The sequence below is a fragment of the Patella vulgata genome, chromosome 1 (assembly GCF_932274485.2).
Source record: "Patella vulgata chromosome 1, xgPatVulg1.2, whole genome shotgun sequence".
Lineage (NCBI taxonomy): Eukaryota > Metazoa > Mollusca > Gastropoda > Patellidae > Patella > Patella vulgata.
The window spans coordinates 36,369,986-36,390,572 of NC_065879.2; the positions used below are offsets into that span (position 1 = coordinate 36,369,986).

General features: G+C 34.8%; 1 protein-coding gene and 1 long non-coding RNA gene across 2 annotated transcripts; one reads left to right on the forward strand and one right to left on the reverse strand.

Annotated features, from left to right (window-relative positions):
• Window positions 1-1,550: 1,550 nt before the first annotated feature.
• LOC126809793 (uncharacterized) lies at window positions 1,551-9,358 on the reverse strand. Its single transcript, XR_007674952.2, has 3 exons — window positions 9,163-9,358; window positions 4,279-4,371; window positions 1,551-1,732 (listed from the first exon to the last, which is right to left on the reverse strand). It is a non-coding gene; the product is annotated as an uncharacterized LOC126809793 (long non-coding RNA).
• Window positions 9,359-9,596: 238 nt separating this feature from the next.
• LOC126808945 (golgin-45) lies at window positions 9,597-18,720 on the forward strand. Its single transcript, XM_050534016.2, has 7 exons — window positions 9,597-9,634; window positions 10,995-11,563; window positions 12,592-12,668; window positions 13,594-13,716; window positions 14,384-14,512; window positions 15,210-15,429; window positions 15,922-18,720. Exons 2-7 carry the CDS (start codon window positions 11,072-11,074, stop codon window positions 16,090-16,092), a joined length of 1,212 nt encoding a protein of 403 aa, XP_050389973.2. The 5' UTR covers window positions 9,597-9,634; window positions 10,995-11,071; the 3' UTR covers window positions 16,093-18,720.
• The last annotated feature ends 1,867 nt before the right edge of the window (window positions 18,721-20,587 follow it).

The window sequence follows — 20,587 nt, forward strand, 5'->3', positions numbered from 1 at the left end:
ACAAGAACTAACGAGAGGACCTGAGTCATCAACATTGCACGCCCTTTGATAGGTAAATAAATACATCTATTTGTAACCGGCAACCAATTACTAGTAGTGTACCCATTGGTACGCTTATCAGATGTGGTCAGAATGTGACCCGCTATGATAAAATCTGAACAAAAGAAAATAAACTCTTAGACACACAGGCTACCATGACATAGAAACCGAGAAACTGCAAGGACCAATTGTTTAAAAAAACACTGTTTTATATATTCAACCTTACTGAAAATAAAAGTTTTTAGCGAAGAAATTATTTTGGGTTTAATTCAGTGCGTGTATCACAGAACATATATTGTGCTTAATTAGAAACTACCACTATGGTTTCAAAATACTTGAAAGTTATATGCTCAGGTATAGATGATGGAAAAAAATAAAAAGAGGTGGTTAAACATCCTAGATTTCTGCACCTAAGGGCCTAATGAAGACAAACCTCTGTCATGTGGGGTACAAGGGGAAACCTTTCCCGGACGTCCACGCTACGCCCTACTCTTATTTTGAATCCCAACTTTAAACTGTTGTTTTAGGTGCATGCCAAACAGGTTGAACTGATATGAAATGGGGTTTAACGTCCTACTGTTCTGCTCCGATCTGGGCTAATGAAGACAGGCATACGCCATACAGTGTGCTAGTGCTATGAGGAAAATTTTGCCCGGACAGTGGCACTACGGCCTACTCTTATATCGAATTCCAACTGTCAAGGGATCTTTTACGTGCATGCCAATGTGTACACAGGACCTCAGTTTTTCATCTCATCCAAACGACTAGACAGTTGTCCTAGTCAGGCCCTCGGTCCTTCATCACTGACAATTGGGAACCACGGTGGAAAATCTACATGACCTTCCTCAGCCAATGCAGGGATCGAACACTCGACCTCCAGGCTACCGAGCCAGCGTCTTACCCACTTAGCCACCGTGATCCCCCTCGGGTTTCACTGCCCACATTTCTGCACCAATGGGCTACTAATGAAGACGGGTGGGCATATTTCATGCAGTGTGCAAGATCAATTGTTCCCCGACACAGCGACCCTATGGCCTTCTTTTATTTCGAATTCCAACTGCTGAGGGTTGTTTTACATGAATGGCAGGGATACAATGCATGCCAACATGTACACTGAACCTCAGTTTTTCATACCATCTGCTCGACTTGATGCTGTTCTGCGCCAGCCCCTCCATCCTGTACCAAAGGGGAATCCAAACAGGAATATCCAGAGGAACTTTCTTGACCAACACTGGGAGCAAACCCTCAGACTTCCAAGTTATTGAACCTGAGCCTTACTGAGCCACATGACTGATGCTAGTTTGAAAAAAAAAATTTCATAAAGATATCTTGAATGGGACCAGATATCAATATCCCTCCCTTAACTTCGTTTGGTGCAGGATAACAAGCTTAGTTATTTATTTGTCATATTTTTATGAGAGACTTTTCTTACTAATTTAAACATAAAACAACCAAAATTAGGGATATGCACCCACGGCCACCCATCACTTTCACCTGTGCATTGAAACAGATTCTTTTTATCAAGATATATGCATATTTTATTTCCTAATATAAATAAACATTTCCACATAAAGAATTTTGTCCATTTCACAAATGGTCTTGAAAGCAGAACTTAATATACTTGTCCTATAGTTCAAAGATCTTTTTTTTAAAACACTGCTTAACACTTTAAATCTGGTATGGATTCCAATCCCTGAAATAAAAAATAAATTAAATTATTCAATGTTTCAATCATTAAAATATTTCAATCCTGCAAACGTCAATATATTTATGAGACAATTTTGCACTCTCAATCTCCGCTGATTGGTTCTGAAATAATATATTAAATATATACAACTGAATCAGGCATATGATAAAATGTGTCTGTTGTCTGAGGGTTTAGCTATAAGGAATATGCCTAAGTCACACAACATGCGATTCAGTTTACAGGAGAAAATAATATTTTGAATAGAGATCAGATTTTCGGCAAGAACACTTCTGCATTTCTTTGTGGACGTTGTTTAATGAAATATTCGTAATGTAAAGTTCATGTTCATAAAAGTAAAATCAAAGTAGGAAATGAAATGAAATGGGGTTTAACGTCCTACTGTTCTGCTCCGAATTCAACTGAGCTAATGAAGCGGCACTACGGCCTACTCTTAAATCGAATTCCAACTGTCAAGGGATCTTTTACGTGCACACCAATGTGTACACAGGACCTCGCCACTTCGGTTTCCCGTCCCATCCAAACGACTAGACAGCTGTCCTTGTCAGGCCCTTCGTCCTGCTTCAAAAATCAAAGTAGGCCTACTTGTATCAGTAGGCACATGACTCGTTACTTGCCATCTCTCTTGTCATTACTCTAACCTATCCTGACTTTCTATTTAGTTTAATTTTAATGTCAGCAATGAGGGACATTTTGCCCAGAAAGCAGCACTACAACCTACTCTTATATCGAATTCCAACTGCCAAGGGTTCTTTTACGACTTACGTGTACGCCAATGTGTACACGGGACCTCAGTTTTTCAGGCTATCCGAATGACTATAATTTTCCCTTGCCAGGTCCTCCGTCTTGCACCAATGACACAGGGTAACCACACAGGAAAATCCTGATGAACTTCCTCGTTCAACACACGGATCGAAATCAGGGTCACCAGGCTACCGAGATACCATCTTACTCACTGAGCCACCATGACTCCCCAGTGACTAAACGGCTTAAATGTATAAATACTATAATAGATTGCAAATTATAAAACAATGAGAGGCATATAAATACAGAGGTTAAACCATATCTCTCTCTCTCTGATTTGGGTTCAGTCTAATCCATTATGGCCAGCCATAGGAACTTAAATGAATCAATATTCAACTCTTAATATACTAATTTTGAAGAGGAAGATAGGTTGCCAGGCAACGAAACATATGCCCACAGCAGCTAAATCATTCGAGTGGTTGACAAGAGTTGTCGCATATATATTTCTTTGTAGGTAATTGGGGGCCTTTACAAGATAGTTCCATACAGATCAGATTATAATTTTTGGCGTTAGAGGGTTCACAGGTTCTACAAACTGAAACAAGGGCCTCAACTCTGGAAGTAGTCTACAGAAATTGTTGAAATTTGACATGTTTTTTCGTTTTACTAATTTAAATAATGCATATAAATTTCATACAGATCGGATGATCACTTTTGTCATTCAAACGTTCACAAGGTTCACAAAGTAAAACAAGGGCCATAACTCTAGAAATTATTGACAAAAATTGCTGTAATTCAATAGACCTCTGTTTCACAAATTTAAATGATGCATATAAATTTCATACATATCGGATGATAACTTTCATTAAAGATACATTATGGGAGATAAGATAAAGAGATGGCAGTTCTCGCTATAATAGTTAAAAACTAGATAGTGTAAAGGTAATTTGCTGAAAATTTCAGTCAAAATGATCCACTATGAGCCGAGAAAGAAGCGTGTGAAATTTTTGCATAGTCTCGGTCATCATTACTAAAATCATTAATATAAACAGCATAGTCTCAATTATCCGCTTTTATTGATTTAATTATCAATAGCGGCATATAGGAATCTAATCCAGCCAACATCAAAGGCTAGCCTTGACATCGAGAGTTTATTATGGTCTGGATAAGTTAATTAATGTCTAATTGATAATTTAGATAACATTTCAGGCCTAAAGAAAGACTTGTAATAAGCAGATTTTGCTCTTGCATAATGCATGTTTAATGGAACATTAACAAGGTTGAACAAAGTGATTACCAGTATTGTAAATTTCTAAAATTCAATAGGCTTCGTGGTTTCACTAATTTAAATAATGCATATAAATTTCAAAGATTAGATGATAACTTTTGGCGTTAGAGTGTTGACAGGGTTCAATAAAGTGAAATGAGTCATAATTCTAGACGTAATAAACGGAAATTGCTGAAATTCAGTGGGCATATAAAAATAAATTCTTCTTTGTCATATTTACATTATAGAAAGTGTTTTATTATAATAAGAATAACAACATGTATTTAAAAACAAAGCGAAAAAATGAGTGAAATTTATCACAACTAATTTCGTATAGCTTTACTGAAGTCTTCCAATTGCAATATTTGGATATATCAAACATTTTGACATCAAATCACTGATTCATTCCAGGTGTCAAAATAAACATTTAGACATTACTCAACTACTGTGGTAGATTGTGTCTAAGTTTGCTGGATATTTTCACCGCCACCTTCATCACATGAATATAATAAATATACTGTACCCTAGGTCTGTATTCACTGCCAGTTATGTATCGATCTCTCTTATAACCCTTTTGATCTTCACCCAAACCAGCCTCCCAATCACGACAACAGTGCTGTAATTTATAAATACATGTAGGGTTATTAATCTTTGACACATATTTAAAGAGACACAAATATATCCAGACAGATTTAGGAAGGGAGCTGTGGTCACTGGCTCGCTAACCTGGAGGTCTCATGTACGATCCCGATGTTGGGTGAGAAAGCTGTTCTGGGTTAGTCTGCACATAAAAGAACCCTCGACAGTTCAAATTTAAAATATGAGTAGGTCATAGTGCGGCTGTCCAGGCAAAATTTCGTCATAGCACACTGTATGCCCTATGCCCACCTTCATTAGCCCAATCGGTGTAGAATAGCACGTTAAAGCTCATTTCATTTCTGGTATTGCTACACATTGTGAGCATTTTATTTTTCATTTTGTTTCACACAAATATTGATGTCAGTGTTAAATTTAACTTACACCTATTTATTATAATAATCAAATAAGAAGTTACTTTATTAAATCAATTTCATAATGTACCATACATTAGAATAATGTTATGAACTATAAATTATGTCTAAAGATAAAGTTTGTTAATAAATCTCATAAAAACAACATGCATGTACATATAGATTACAAGAGATATACATGTGGTTTAGCCAAACTTGTCTCCTACTAAAAAAATAGTACATATATTGGACATGAAATGCTTCTATTAATGTTACTATTAAGTATTCATTTATCTCTTGTTTTTAGTTTTATTCATTCATCCTATTCCTTAAAATACCCCAACTTTCAACCTTTCCTGTACTTTTTTTTCCATTGCAGATTAAAATGGTAGGTTACAGGTCTTTTATTTTATAAAGATATTCATTTTGTATTATTTTCTATATCATTCAGACTTATAAATCCATATAGTTTTGTATAATATTGTATTTAAATAAGTGTATTTATACGCTAAGTATTAAATTAAGAAAATGAATTCAAAAATAAATGTATTGTATTTTATAGGCCTGAACCATTAAATCAGTATGGCAAATTTGGTATATTTGGAAAGTATAGGGCAAGCACTGCGCAAAAGTGTCAGGTATCACTAACTGGCAATCCAACTGTTGGTTGCCAGCTTATTGTGTGCTAGCTTGACTGAGGAAGCGGTTATTTCTTGATCAAATGGTTAGGTGGTTTTGGGAACATTGAGGTGTGTCAACATACAAAAGATCCTGCAATTAAACTGCAGAAAAAGAAGTTGACAGAAAATAATTAAAGACTTTACTTAGGCCTCAATATTTATGGTAAGGTGACAGTTTATTTATAGCTATTGGTATTTCTGGCAAATACAAAGTTTTGAGAGGAAATTGAAGCAAATTTTTGAAAGATTGATTAGTTTGAATATGTTTTTAGCCCAAATACATCATTAAATCACACAGTTTGTATTCAGAAAAGTATCTTTAAATTATATTTAAATAAGACGCCTTCTTGTACATGTATGTCAGCACATTTTATTTCTTTGTTTTATTGTGATATGTCTCCTGTCTGGTACTTCTAATTTTACAGCAGAATAAAGAATAAATGAATCAAGATCATCAAGATTCAAGATCAAGTCGAATTTTTCCAATTTTTTGGAGGATCAACCATGAAATGGCAACTATATAATTTCGACAACTTTCTTACTCATGTCTTTATTCGATTTATTAAGTTGGATGCCAATCAAGTCGTCCACAGTTAAGTCGTCTACAACCGTTGCTGGAGTTGTCCACAAGGCATTGGTGATATCGTCCACATCTGTTGGTGATATCGTTCACAACTAATACTTGACTCATACACAACTAATGGTTAAGTCATCCACAACCAATATTTGACTCGTACACACTTTAATTGTATGGAGGAAATAGCTAGTACTCATTGACTGTTTTGTTGTTTGAGTTTAGATCGAATCACTAATGTTTTTGTAATAAAGTTATTCGTATTGTTTGTTAATGGTATGGAAGAAATAACTTTTAATCCTTGATTGTTTTGATGTGGACTGTGGACGACTTGACCAGATGTTTTGTGTGGACGACTTTGCTTTTGGACGACTTGACTGGTATTCGTTCAGTCAGGTCAACCTAATCCAACAAGTCAGATGTTACTGTTTGGTATTCTGTTGACGTAACATCTAACATCCCAAAAGTCAAAAGCTTTTCGCTAAAGTTGATAACTAGTTTACTTTGTTCAGTGGACGGCAAAATTCACAATTTTCAGCTATCTGCACTGCTAACACATTAACTTGCATATCATATATCCATCTATGTTCCGAAAAATATTTTTTGCTGTCTATTTTAAGAGATTTCACAAAAATCTTCGCCTACAACCAACAACACACAGTGAAACAGGAAATGACCTACATTGGCAAAAGGTGAAATCTGGCATGGGGCACATTACAAACAAAAGTCTTTAAACAAAACAAAATCATGAGACTATAATTTGAAGGCGATCATTTAAAATTTATTTTTAGCGATGGTCCGATTTTTGGTTTCACAATTCGGTAGCCTAATTGGCCGATGAGTGGCCTGTCAGAAGAAATTTTGACGATATTTACGTAGTCGATATCTGTTCAAAAAGACTTGGCAGCCAAATACCTTTTCATAAAATATTATTCAAATTGTGAACAAATCATTCTCTTACTTAAAATGGCACTTGGCCCTTTTATTTTAGTTGCCGTGTGTGTGTGATACAAGACTCAATGCTTTATTATAGATATTTTCAACTCTATAGATAGAAAAAGCGGGAAAATGTCACGTGACATTGACAAACACAGAAGTTATCATAATCAACCGTTAGCGATGAAACATTCTATGAATGCTGACAAATTTTAAGGCTTTATTTTGTAATCAACATTTAATAGCATTTTATAAATAATAATCTCAATCATACAGCCTATGCTAGAAATTATCACAGCATAACGGCAAAACTGTCGTAAAAAGTAAAAGCTGAAGCAACCACAGACTGCTACGGTAATAAAAATAGCCTAAATTGCGCCGTTGTCCACGTGTACACATATCAAAAGGTTATGCCTTTTATATACATGTAGACGCATGAAATGCATAGGTAATAACTTTTCAATATCATACAGTCGTTCAGGGGAGGTTGGGCTTGGGATTAGGTCAATAATTCAGAGATGCAAGATTTAGTTGTAAATAGCGTCCCGAGCCTACTGTTATAATTTATTTTTTCATAAGAATGCTGACTTTCTAAAATAGTGCCCTTATTATAGAAGGTTATGGCAGAGTAGACTGGAAATTTGGACAACCTGCTCTAAATGACGTCATGCTTGTTCCTACGTCACTGCGCTATTCTGACTTCAATATGTCAGAAAAGGAGTGACGTAGGAGCGAGTCTGACGTATTAGAGCAGGTTATCCAGTCTAATGGCAGAGAAGTGGGAAACTTGATGAATCAATTTTAGTTATGGTTGACATGATGGAAACCGTTGGGAACACGATTAACTAAAAGATTGAAAAGAAAACAAATTCAATGACTTAATTACTCCAAGAAGACTCTGTAAATTTTATACTTATGAAATGAAATGAAATGGGGTTTAACGTCCTACTGTTCTGCTCCTAAACTGGGCTAATGAAGACGGCCATACGCCATACAGTGTGCTATGAGGGAAATTTTGCCCAGGCAGCGGCGCTACGGCTTACTCTTATATCGAATTCCAACTGCCAAGGGATCTTTTACGTGCACGCCAATATGTACACGGGACCTCGGTTTTTCATACCATCCGAACGACTAGACAGCTGTCCTTGTCAGGCCCTCCGTCCTGCATCACTGACAAGGGGAAACCACGCCGGAAAATCTGGATACACTTTCTCGGTCAATGCAGGGATCGAACACCCAACCTCCAGGCTAGCGAGCCAGCGTCTTACCCACTTAGCCACGTGATCCCCTTTATACTTATGACAGTCCCACCAAACACAATTAGAACCAGATTAATCAACACAGAAAACCATTGCACGAGCCGTTTGTCTTAGTCTATCTACAAATATAAAAATTGCACGTTCCGTGACGCAAAATGACAACAGTATGTGTTAAATATGAAGAAAGGCAGTGGTGCCTTGTCAGCTAATTTTAGCCACGGCATTTATAAATTTTTGGTGCCGTTGTAGAAGAATCCTAATTTCAAGCACTGGTCATGATCTAGGTCTACTAATTAATCATGCAACAAATAATTATTAATTTCTCAATGGACGTTGTGTATTTTCAACTACCTGTGAAGAGCGACCTAATTATTCCTTCAATAAACATCATCTTCTATGCCCGATATAAAATCTCTACAAAAACAGTATATAACGCAATCCATAGAAATATTGTACAAAAATGCTGACATCGTTTTGCGTAAAACAGGGGTCCCCAAATTTTAATGGGGAGGATATGACATCAAACAGAGGTCAAACTATCCTAACATAGCGACTGAAAGAAATGTTGGTGAATGTGATATTGGATAAACCTGTTTCACTGAACAACTTTTGTTTTTCAGTAAGTATTATTGTTGTTCAGAGGGTAGCACGTCATTTCGGTCCCGTGTCATTTCGGACTCAACATAGACGACCTTTCGGACTCAGTTTGACAACGGTTCGGACTTTACTTGACGACTTTTCGGACTCGTTCTGGCGACATTTCGGAATCGGATGAATAATTAAAAGACTGTTGAACATTTGTGTGATATATTTGATGAGCCAACAATTCAGTCGGAGTCAGCCTTAACTAAATACAGCTTGAGGAATCTTGCGGTTATGCGTGAACGAAACCTCAAGACACTCTGGAGTAAGGTCAATAATATCATGTTAAACTCATGGTCGCCGTACAAAATTGTTGCTTCTCCTCACCTTGCCATTGCGAAATACTTTCTGCGCTACATATGAAAACATATTCGGAAGGGTCATTGCACCCACCATAATACCAACACATGGCAATATTTCATACCACATGTCCAAAAGATTTGTAATTCTACTTTTGCAACCTTCAACAAGATAGTTAGGCCTATTGACAGTGGAATTGCGATGGCGCTGTGCACGACGGACGATAACTTTTATGCTATCTATTTCGTTACCTTGGATCAGCACAGACGTCTTATCTTGCAATTTACCACTTATATAGTGTTATAACCAAAACATGAGGAAGATATCGATGTATACCGATGCAGAATGCCCAAGCTATATTTAGTCGATATTTTCCGTTGAAAACAATTTCCACAGTAGACATTCAAAATATATATGACAACACGTGATGTTTAGAATCCATTTCCAATAATTAGATAGCCCATTGTCCCAATATGCACATCCCGTTCATTTCATTTCGGTAAGTTATCGTGAGTGGAAGTTTGTGCGTAATAGTAATAGGCCTGCCGTAGATACAATATAAGCTAATTATTTAGTCGTTGATAAGTGTCAATGCAGTATATAGATAGAAAATTGAATTTATATTGCTTTTGTCGTTATTCAGTATTTCATTTAGGCCCACACTGTCACTAGCCTACTAAACTAGTACTAATACTACTACAGTCTACTATTAAAGGAAATAAGCCAATAAGACCTACTGAATTTGACCATTTTCAGTTTTACTTACAGGTCCTCTTCTGAAAGTTGGCTTTGGCCACTATTTTCAAGGTCTTTGTAATCAATGTGCTTATTTTTTCTACTACCTCCCGTAACGTAACGATATCAGCCTTATATTAAAGTCAAATTTTATCACTAGGCCTATGTCATTCCAGTTAGGTAGGCCTACTATTTGCTGGGTGAAGAAGTTAGATCTGATGGTTTTGTTGGATCAGTTCGGTACTATTTGCTGGGTGAAGAAGTTAGATCTGATGGTTTTGTTCGATCCTTGGACAGCAAGCTTTTTGTTATGACCTCTTGTACATCAGTGTTGTAATTTAGATGTTCCGGTTACGTTTTATCATAAATATCCGATATAATCTTGTATCCCTCGATCATATCTCCCCAAGTTCTTCTGTTGGGAGTTGACAGCTTTAATTATTTTATCCGATCTTCATATTCCATATTCCTTAACATCCAACTTTTTCTTGTATGAAATTCAAATAGCTAATGAAGACAGCATTATAAAAATGCTATATAAAAGATGTTTGAAAACTAATGTAACCAGACAAGCCCTTTAAATTTGACATGTTGTTTTTCTGTAAAGTACAAAGTTGGTATCATCTAAAGAAAAATGAAATAATTGATTTGAATTCAGAATTAATCAATTAGAACAAAAGTGGTGTAGTACATATTATGATTCCTTCGCCAGTTGGTATTTTGAAGAAGGATGTAGGCATTGAACATGTTGGTCACATAGAAATAATAACTCACAATGTATCAGTCTCAAAATGATAGAAGTATTGTATTGTAATGATTTGACTACTGCAGACATTAAATTGCATTCCATTTGAATGCTAAAGCTAATGAAGAATATTATAAAACAAATGAAAATCTGTGCAGTACGTGATACGTTCTTTTTAAAACAATTTCTCAAAATAATTTAACCAACAAGGAAAATCTCTTTAGCAGGATGCAAAAACTGATGAAAACTAGTCTTTAATTCTCAATGAATATTTTGTTTATAATAAATCCTTTATTTGGTAGTATCCTACCAGTGTATGCTTCACATATCATTTCAAATAGCAAATTGTAGTCTTGATTTTAAAACCTTTTCTTTACAGATTGATGTGAAAAATTTTGATTTATTTTGTTTTGATCCAAGTAAAAGCAGATATATTAATTACTGGTACACCGTTAAATGGCATCTCCTGTAACAAAGAAAAATGAATACGAAAAGACTAAAACTAGAGTTCTTCTAAGGGAAGCTGTACCCAAGTACAGTTTTCATGGAAAAAAACTGGATAAGTTCATTGAGGAAAAAAAAGGAAAGGAAGTCTCCATAAAAATAAATCAAAGTGTTTCTGACCAAAATGAAAAATCATTTCTGAATACAAAATTAGATAAATCTGCAAAACCTAGAGGAAATGTGGTGCCAAGTATAAGTGTAAAATCAAATTCTGTCAAGTCTGAAGATGCAAAATCTCCAGTTCCAATCCCTTGTACAAGAGTCCAACCAAATATAGGCTCAGATTCATCAAATGTTAAACCAGTGAATGTAGTCAACCCAGCAAGTTCAGCTCTCAACTTTCTTCCGACAACAGAAAGTCCACTAGAACAAGCAAAACAGAATGAAGTCAGACTTACCAAAGAGGTGGATTCTCTGAAGTCTCAGTTAGAAGTACAGCTACAGGTATGATATATAATATATGTGTCTTTGCCCTGAAATCTAAATCTGTAGCTCCATTTACATGCAACTCTAAATACAGTTGTTATGGAGGTTTTGCATGAGATAGGATGTGCTAACTCATTTGAGACTATAGTGTTATCATTCGTCAATGAATCGGCGATACAAATATAGGTTGATTAGAAATAAACTGCAAGAGCCGGATAATACTTGATTCAAACGCACATTTCAAACTTTTTTTCGTATGTGCGAGTAGATAACTTCCGTTTTGGTGCAGGTAGATAACTTCCGTTTTTGAAAAATGTCCTAAATTTTCCCGGAAAGTGTCTCGTACAGCAGACAGCGAGTTTCAAATTTTCCAGGAAAATCTTATGATTACTTCTCGTCAGATAGGCTGATTTGAGTCAAAATGATAGGGGAATGTATTTTTGGGCTCTGTGCATGGAATAGCTAACCATGTTTTAGACCAAACTGACTTTGTCAAATTCTGAACAAACTGCTGATCCGATATGGGCGAAGGAAAAAAGTCGGAATTAGATCAAATGGACCGAACATTTTGATCCGAGTTGAGCGAAGATCCAACTTAGGAAATGCGACTTGCGCACAGAAAACATGCAGGATCAAAGGGTCCAAACGATTTTATCCGAGTTGAGCAAATATCCGACATATGCGATGTTTATGCCAGCAAGATGCATGCCTTTATACTGAGGATCTCTACCAATATATTGGATGTGTGCCTAAACTCCTCAATTTTTTGTTAACTTTATTTATGCCAGCAAGATGCCTTTATACTGAGGATCTCTACCAATATATCGGATGTGTGCCCAAACTCCTCAATTTTTTGTCCATTTATGTATTATGTATTTATACATGCCTACCGTCAATGGCATGATAATGGTGTGATAAATATATCTAATGATTAGTTACCACAATTATTATCAATAATTTGATAAATTTGAGAGGTAATAAGATGTATAAACTATTATCTCAACATGTAAATGTAATGAAATATTAAATAATGTTCTTTTTCACAGGTAAATTCAGAACTAAAAAGGCTTTTATTAGCCTCCATGGGTGCAGATCTGGAAAGAAATGTTGAAAGATTGGCAAGGTAGTATATTATGTTATTAACATTAAAAGTATTAATTTTCTTCTAGTTTACAGTTTTTTAATTTGGTTTTATGGAAGTTGCTGGGGTTAGTGAACTAATTACACACAAAGATTATCAAAATCAGGTATTCTAGGAATTATTGTCGCTGCCATTAAAATTTTATACCGGAAAGTGCTTCCTGGATTATTGAAATTTTTATTGAGAACTACATGGGATCTTTTTCAAAAGTTACAAGGTTGAACTCTATTGAAAATCAGAGTCGCCTACAAATGTCTGGTTTTGATGTTTTATTGTTTTTCAAACACCCGAGGATTCAAAACATTGAAATGATGACAGCCTTTAATTAAATCAGTTTCCACAAACTACAGAATACAGCAGTTTGATTCATATCATAAACCAAATTAGAAACACACACAATACCTTTACATTGACTCTCAATTCAGACTTGCATTACCTTTAAAGTCCTGTCCATATCACACATCAGTGTCTTGCACCCAGCTATTTATCTAAAATACAAACACCATATCAACCATATCAATAATATCATGCCTTGCGATCTCATAAGCAGAATACATTGTACTTCCACAATCAAATTTGAAACACTTTTCTCATTGCGCATTGAGCAAGCTTTGAGATTGATTTGGTGCTCTAAAAATGTACATTATTATTATTGTATTGTTTCATTGCCTTGTAAATTTCCATGAGCTCTTCAACCAAGTGCAGCTAGCTAGACATAAGAACAAAACTCTGCAGGGACTATGGTATTTCATACATGACAAGAGAACCAAATTGCTCATGGGGTTCTGACTGTGTATTCTAAATAGTCCCCATTGCACAGAAGAGAAATAATTTATAAAATATCTACCATTTTTAATGATCCTTTCAAAAATTCAATATGTCTTAAATGTAATTTATTTATATGCAGAGACAAAGCACAGTTATCATTGGAACTAGGTGATCATATGAAGAAAATGACAGCCGATTATGAAAATCTGGACAAGATTTCAATACAAGCTGATATGTGGCGTAGTAAATTTCTTGCAAGCCGGTAATTAAACATTTATACATTCATCCTTCCTTTTGATTATCATAAGGAAATTGGTGTTAAAGTAAATAAAGGATTGTGTTGACAGATAAGGCCCCGAGTTCACAAAGCATTCTCAGACTTAAGTTAAGAATTTACTCAAAATTGTTTGCCTTATTTGATCTAAAATATAGCCCTTTATAAAATTTCTTTTGTTTAAATGTATCATATACATCTATAAGATACTATGAGCAAAGTTTTGGATCAAAGATGTTTCTCATAAACAGTGATTGAAAGTTGAGTAAATTCTTATCTTAAGGCTGAGAATGCTTTGTGAACTTAGTTGAAGATTGTGTTGACAAAAAGTCAAGTTTGATAAATTTGATCAATTTTGTGGTGTCTTAAAGATCCATTTTGCAAGAGCTAAATCTGCCTATTGAGGGTCTTTTTTCTGTAATTAACCATGATGACATGATTCATCTCTTTTCTTTTGTCGGAAATGTAACACATTATTTTCATATTTACTCAAATTTCTTTGTTTTGGGATTGAGAAATTTAATTCAACTAGTTTTAATTTAGAACACCTAATAATTTTTATACATCAAATTTTTAAAATACACATTCTCCCCAAAAAAAGTTTATTTTGTAAGGTTCTAAACATGGTGCCTGTTCATTTTTTTTTTCATTTTAGGGTTATGATAGATGAATTGGCCAATGCCAAGGCTTTTTATTCTCTACAATATCAAGAATCTCAAGATGCCTTACAGCAGATGTTAAATGAACGTCATGAAATCAGAACAAATCTGCTTGAAGGATACAGGTAATACACAATTCTTGATCCCAACATCTTGCCCTAACAGCAGCAGTTTTAAGATATATTCAATCAAAGTTCGGATTTTCATTCATTTCATATCCTAAGCTCTTCCAATTTTGGGGAGACACCAAGGTTCAAAAGAGTAAGATGCTGGATTGCTAACTAAAAGGCCTTGGGATCGCCCATCTGGATTGTTCCAAAAGTGGAATCTCCTTGTCAGTGGTACAAGATGGAGGGCCTGGCAAGGAACAGTGTTTGGTGATTCAGATTGGATGATAAAATACAAGGTCATGTGTTCACATGCACGTAAAAGAACCCTTGACAGTTGGAGTTTGAAATAAGAGCAGGCTGTAGGCAAAACTTCCCTCATTGCACACTGATGGCATATGCCTGTTTAAAAGTAGGAAGTTATTTCATTTATATTTCAATTTTGAAACATATCCATAGAAAGTTATTGTCAACTAAACTTATGTGACAATGGATGTGCTATATTACCTGTAGTCTTATTATTATCACCAAGTTTTAGGTAATAATGTTTTCACGTTATGATATATAAAACTAAATTCTTGCATAAATATGCAAATCGTGTCATACAGAACAAGTTTTTTTTTCAGTAGTAAATAGATAAGACATAAAGATAAATATTTGAAAAATATGTAATCATATCATTTCAAACGAATGATTATCACTCACTTAATTTCAGATGCCTACAGCAAGTAAAGGATGCGTTTGATCCATTGAATACTCATCAATCAACTGTCTTGCCTTCAACAAATATATTAGATCTAGCAAAACGTGCACAACAGTTGGCAGAAATTATCCGCTACAGATTACTTCCTGCAAGCGCCAAAGTTCATTCTGTTGTAAATGTGGAAGCAAACTGGCAAGACAGACTAACCCCAGCAGAGACATTAGCACATGAGGTTAGTAAACTAATCAAGTTCATTGATGTAAATTGATCATGGTTTTTGAATGTCATAAATATCAGTGGAATATATTTTTTGCCAGTTACTGCCAATAGCCAATACTGTTTCCGGTGATCAGCTTATCAAATGCTACATTAACAAACGTTATCAAATTAACAAACATTAGATATTTTTGAGACTACTTTAATTGAGAGATAACTTTTGTAATGAATAAAAAGTTAGAAACTGCTTCACTTTTCATCACTAAAAATCACTGCCTATCCTATGATTTCCATCTGGAAATAGAAAATCTGCTGTGTAAGTCAAGCAATGATATTTGATCCAATACCAATTTATATGTACATGTAGGTTACTAGTAGCACAATGAGTTGAAAGAAACTTTGGAATGGGCGATTGTGATATTTTTGTTTTAGATTTATTTTGTAAACCTGTGATATTTTATGATTAAAATGGGTAAGAAGTACATATATAGGCTATTCTTTCTTCTAGGTAATTTCTAAAAATGTCAGCCCGATAGACTACAAGTACAGCATGCCTCAGTCTTTATTGGGTTCTACATGTGCAAAGGGTAACATAGGACGCTACCATCCACACACAGCTTATGATAACTTGACCTATAACTGCTGTGCCAAATGTAAAGGAGAAATCTCAGTCCTCTAAAAGATAATTGGTGCAGGAGAAAAATGTCACAACTCTACAAAACAAGATAACCTCGCATGTCAAAATTCAAGATCTAATCAATTTACAAATATATTATTTATGGTTTTAAAATTACTCTTTTAATACAATCTTTTAATATATAAGACTGTGTAAAGGAAAGAATATGAATTTTACTCACATATTAATGTATATTTATATTATCCATTGAAAGGTGGTGGTAAAAAAATTTGTAAATGAAATACATAATATAAATTTTATTCACATATTAATGTTTTTTTTAGCCTAGGTATTAGGTATTCCATTAAAAGGTATAGAAAAGGAAAGAAAACAAAATATTTAATAATCCAAAATCAGACTTTGTTTAAAATATATTTGCAATGTTTTGTTGCTTGTCTGGTAAGGTAAATGAAACAAGGTCTAAACTCCTCTAGTGAAAGTGATGTAAATACTCCATACCCCCCAATATTCTGTGTACTTTAGTTAGTGTAACTGATAAAAACGAAAGGATTAGATTATCATTTGGAGTGAAAATCTTGATTCACATCAAGGTAATTTCAATCATTTAACAGTTATATTAAGTTGAAATATGATATATCTATATGCATGCCTATCTAACTAGTCATATTGTAATTATTTTATGTTTAATTTAAGATGTATAACCTGTTATTTACTTCTATTCCTCATAAATCACATTTACTTCGTTTGAAAAAGTCGGTTTTCATGTACCATATTTTTCGGGGTATAAGTTGATACATTTTCCGCTTAAGTCTGGCCTTCATACAGATGAAGGTGAAAAAATGACATCTTGAAAAAAAAATAATTTCAGGAACCGTCACTCCACAATGCCGTACACACTATCGTCTAAAACAAAACTACTTTAAGTTACCCTATTCCAATTGAAATATTTGTAGACATGGCCCCCTCCCCCCACCCCCTTCAAAATATTATCATCTACCCGAGAATATGCCATCAAAATAGAATCTTTTCTCAGACATTCGTCAAAATTGTCAGGTTTCCATTTCTCGTAATTTCATGTGTCTCGCGAGATTTCTACTTTTAGTTTTCAGTTAAATTAACCAATCATACTATACTGCATTGTTTTATTCTATTTTTAGTAAAGTACTTTATTACCATATGCGATTAGAAACGACGCCTGCATTGTTTTATATTTATCAGATATATTGAAATAAAAACTGGTTCAAATAAACCAAGAACACAACTTGGAGTTATAATCAAGTTAGCCCTACATTTATAAATTGATTACTTTATCGTAATTAGACTAGGATACCAGTCCTGAAACTTGATAATAGATTGCTACTGTGGAGTTGAAACACATTTGTCTTGTATACTGCTTAGACTTTTATATGGATGAAGGTCGGAAAACAGTAAATTATGACAATTCGACTTAGACTCCACATCGACTTGTACCCCTTAAAATACGGTAATTTATTGAAGTTTAAGATTATTAGTTCAAAAAAGGTCTAAACCTTATTTACATGTATGAGAATAGGGGCCATGAAATGATTTTATTGCTCATTTTTACATGCCAACCTTTCATGTTGGTATATTACTGTCATCCCTGTCCTTCAGTCTCTGTTCACAAGTTTCGCCCCCCTGTGAAAAAATTGTCGACCATAGATATACATTGTATACATTGTCCGTCAATTTTACAGCACCTCTGAGAACACTCCTCTACAGGTGTGTTTGACTTCATAGAATTACTGTTGCTGATGCTGAAACCTTGTAGAAACCCTACAGTTCAGTTTTTGATAGATTATTTTCAAAATTTGACTGGGATTGTTCAGCTAGTCTTACGAAAGCTATTACGCTTGTCACTGATAAACCGGGTAAAATTTCTAGAGGTCAAAGTTTTTGATGATTTTTTAGTCAGACTTGCTGAGATTATTTAGCTAATCATAATAAGGATCCCTATCATAATTCAGAATCACATGCCCTTGAAACCTATGTGAAAATGCTCTTGGTGGGCGTGTATGTGTTTCCTAGTAGCATTATATTACACCTTAACAATTTCTCAAATTTGTAATTCCCCCTCTGCCAAAATATAAAATCCTCAAGATATTTTTTGGGACTATGTTGGTGGGATATTTCAAAAGAGAACTACTGGTACATTATACCTGCCAACATGTGAATAGTAGCACAGGAGGACCACACCACACACAAACAATTACACAAGACAATATACATACACCACAAATAACAAAACGCACATATCAGACCAAGTGAATGGATCCACGTTCTCTCTGTAACTGGAGTAATATTTGAGTTGACCCCCCACCCCCCTCCCCATGGGCCTTTGCACATGTTGGTCACACACTTACATACAACCTTATTTAACTTACTTATAGTAACATACGTTTACGCAAGTGTCATGTTAGAGAGCTCAGTAAAGCTGTTACTTTGTTTTGTTGTTTAAAAAAAAGAAGGGATTTTCCCTTATGTAAATATGTGCACTTGTGTAAATATAAAGTATGTATAATATATGGTAAAAATGAATATGTACATTTATTAAAATGTTTACATAGAGCAGTGATTGTAAATATGGAATGAATCTGATGAAATAAAACCAATCTATATTTTTGTTAGCCTGAAATAAAGGTATACTTATAACTTTGTGTGGGTTTTTTTTAAGCCTGTTTGGTATACAATAAGGTTTTGATTCGGAAACAACAGCCATATAAAATATAAGGGTTTATTGTTCCGTCATGGCATTCATAGGTGTACCAACAGTTCTGTACAGATATCAGTTTTTATACCCCCACATTTTCATGTGGATGTATATTGTCATCGCCCCTGTCCATCCGGATGTACGTCCGTCTGTCCACAATTTGTTTGTGGACACTCTACAGGTCACAATCCTTATCCGATTTTGATGAAACTTGAAATATAGATTTATCTCAAAAAGATCTCAGTTCCTTTTGATTTGGGCATGTATAGGATCGAAACTTCATGGATTATGGCCCCTGATTGTACGAAAATCACATTTTTAGCTTGTGGACATTCTAGAGGTCACAATTTTCTTCTGCTTTTAATGAAACTTGTAATGCATGTTTATAACCCAAAGATCTTGGCCCTTTCAATATTTGCTCATATCGGATCGTAACTTCCTGAATTATGGTCCCTGGTAGTACGAAAAATTGCGTTTTTTGCTTGTTGTCCCTCTAAGATGTCACAATTATTATCCGATTTAAAATATCTGATTTCGAATATATCACCGTTACACCATAATGATGGTTGAGTTTGAATTTCGTGAAAATCGAACCAAAACTGCCGGACAAAAAGGTCGCCAAAAAGGTCGCCCCTCGTACCAAATAGTGTAAAAATATGGTATATCAAAGTTGTGGACCCTCTACAGGTCACAATTTTGATCCAGTTGTGATGAAACTTGAACTACATGTTTATTACCCAAAGATCTTGGTTCCTTTCAAAATTTGCGCATATTGGAACGTAACTTCCTGAATTATGGCCCTTGAATGTACGAAAAAACATGTTTTTAGCTTGTGGTCCCTCAAGATGTCATAATTTTTATCCGATTTAAAAAAAAACGTTTGACTATATCACCGTTTCACCCTAGTGATGGTTCAATTCGAATTTCGTGAAAATCGGACCAAAACTGACGGACAAAATGGCCGCCCATCGTACGCAAATAGTGTAAATATATGGTATATCAAGGATGTGAACCCTCTAGAGGACACAATTTTGATCCGATTTTGATGAAACTTAAAATACATGTTTATAACCCAAAGATCTTGGTTCCTTTCGATATGTGCATATCAGATGGTAACTTCCTGAATTATGACGCTTGATTGTACACAAGCATTTTTAGCTTGTGGTCCCTCTCGAGGCTAAGAGCTCACAATTTTTATCCAATTTAAAAAAACAAAAACTTTTGAATATATCACTGTTACACCCTAATGAAGGTTGAGTTCGAATTGAAAATCGGACCAAAACTGACGGACAAAATGGCCGCCCCCTGTACGCAAATAGTGTAAATATATGGTATATCATGGTTGTGGAGTGTGGACCCTCTAGAGCCACAATTATGATATGATTTTGATGAAACTTTAAATTTATGTTTATATCAAAAAGATTTTGGTTCCATTCGATAATCACACATATCTGAATGTAACTTCCTGGATTATGGTCCCTGATTGTTCGAAAATCGCCTTTTTAGCTCGTGGACCCGCTAGAAGTCACAATTTGTATTCAATTTTAAAAGAAGTTTAAATATATCACCGTTACACATCAATGAAGGTCGAGTTCAAATTCCGTAAAAATCTGACTCAAACTGACGGACAAAATGGCCACTCCTTGTACACAAATAGTGTAAAAGTATGTAATACTAAGGTTGTGGACACTCTAGAACTCACAATTTTTATCTGATTTTGATGAAACTTGAAATGTACGATTATAATCTAAAGATCTTGGTTCCTTTCAATAATTTTGCATATCGGACCGTAAATTCCTGGATTATGGC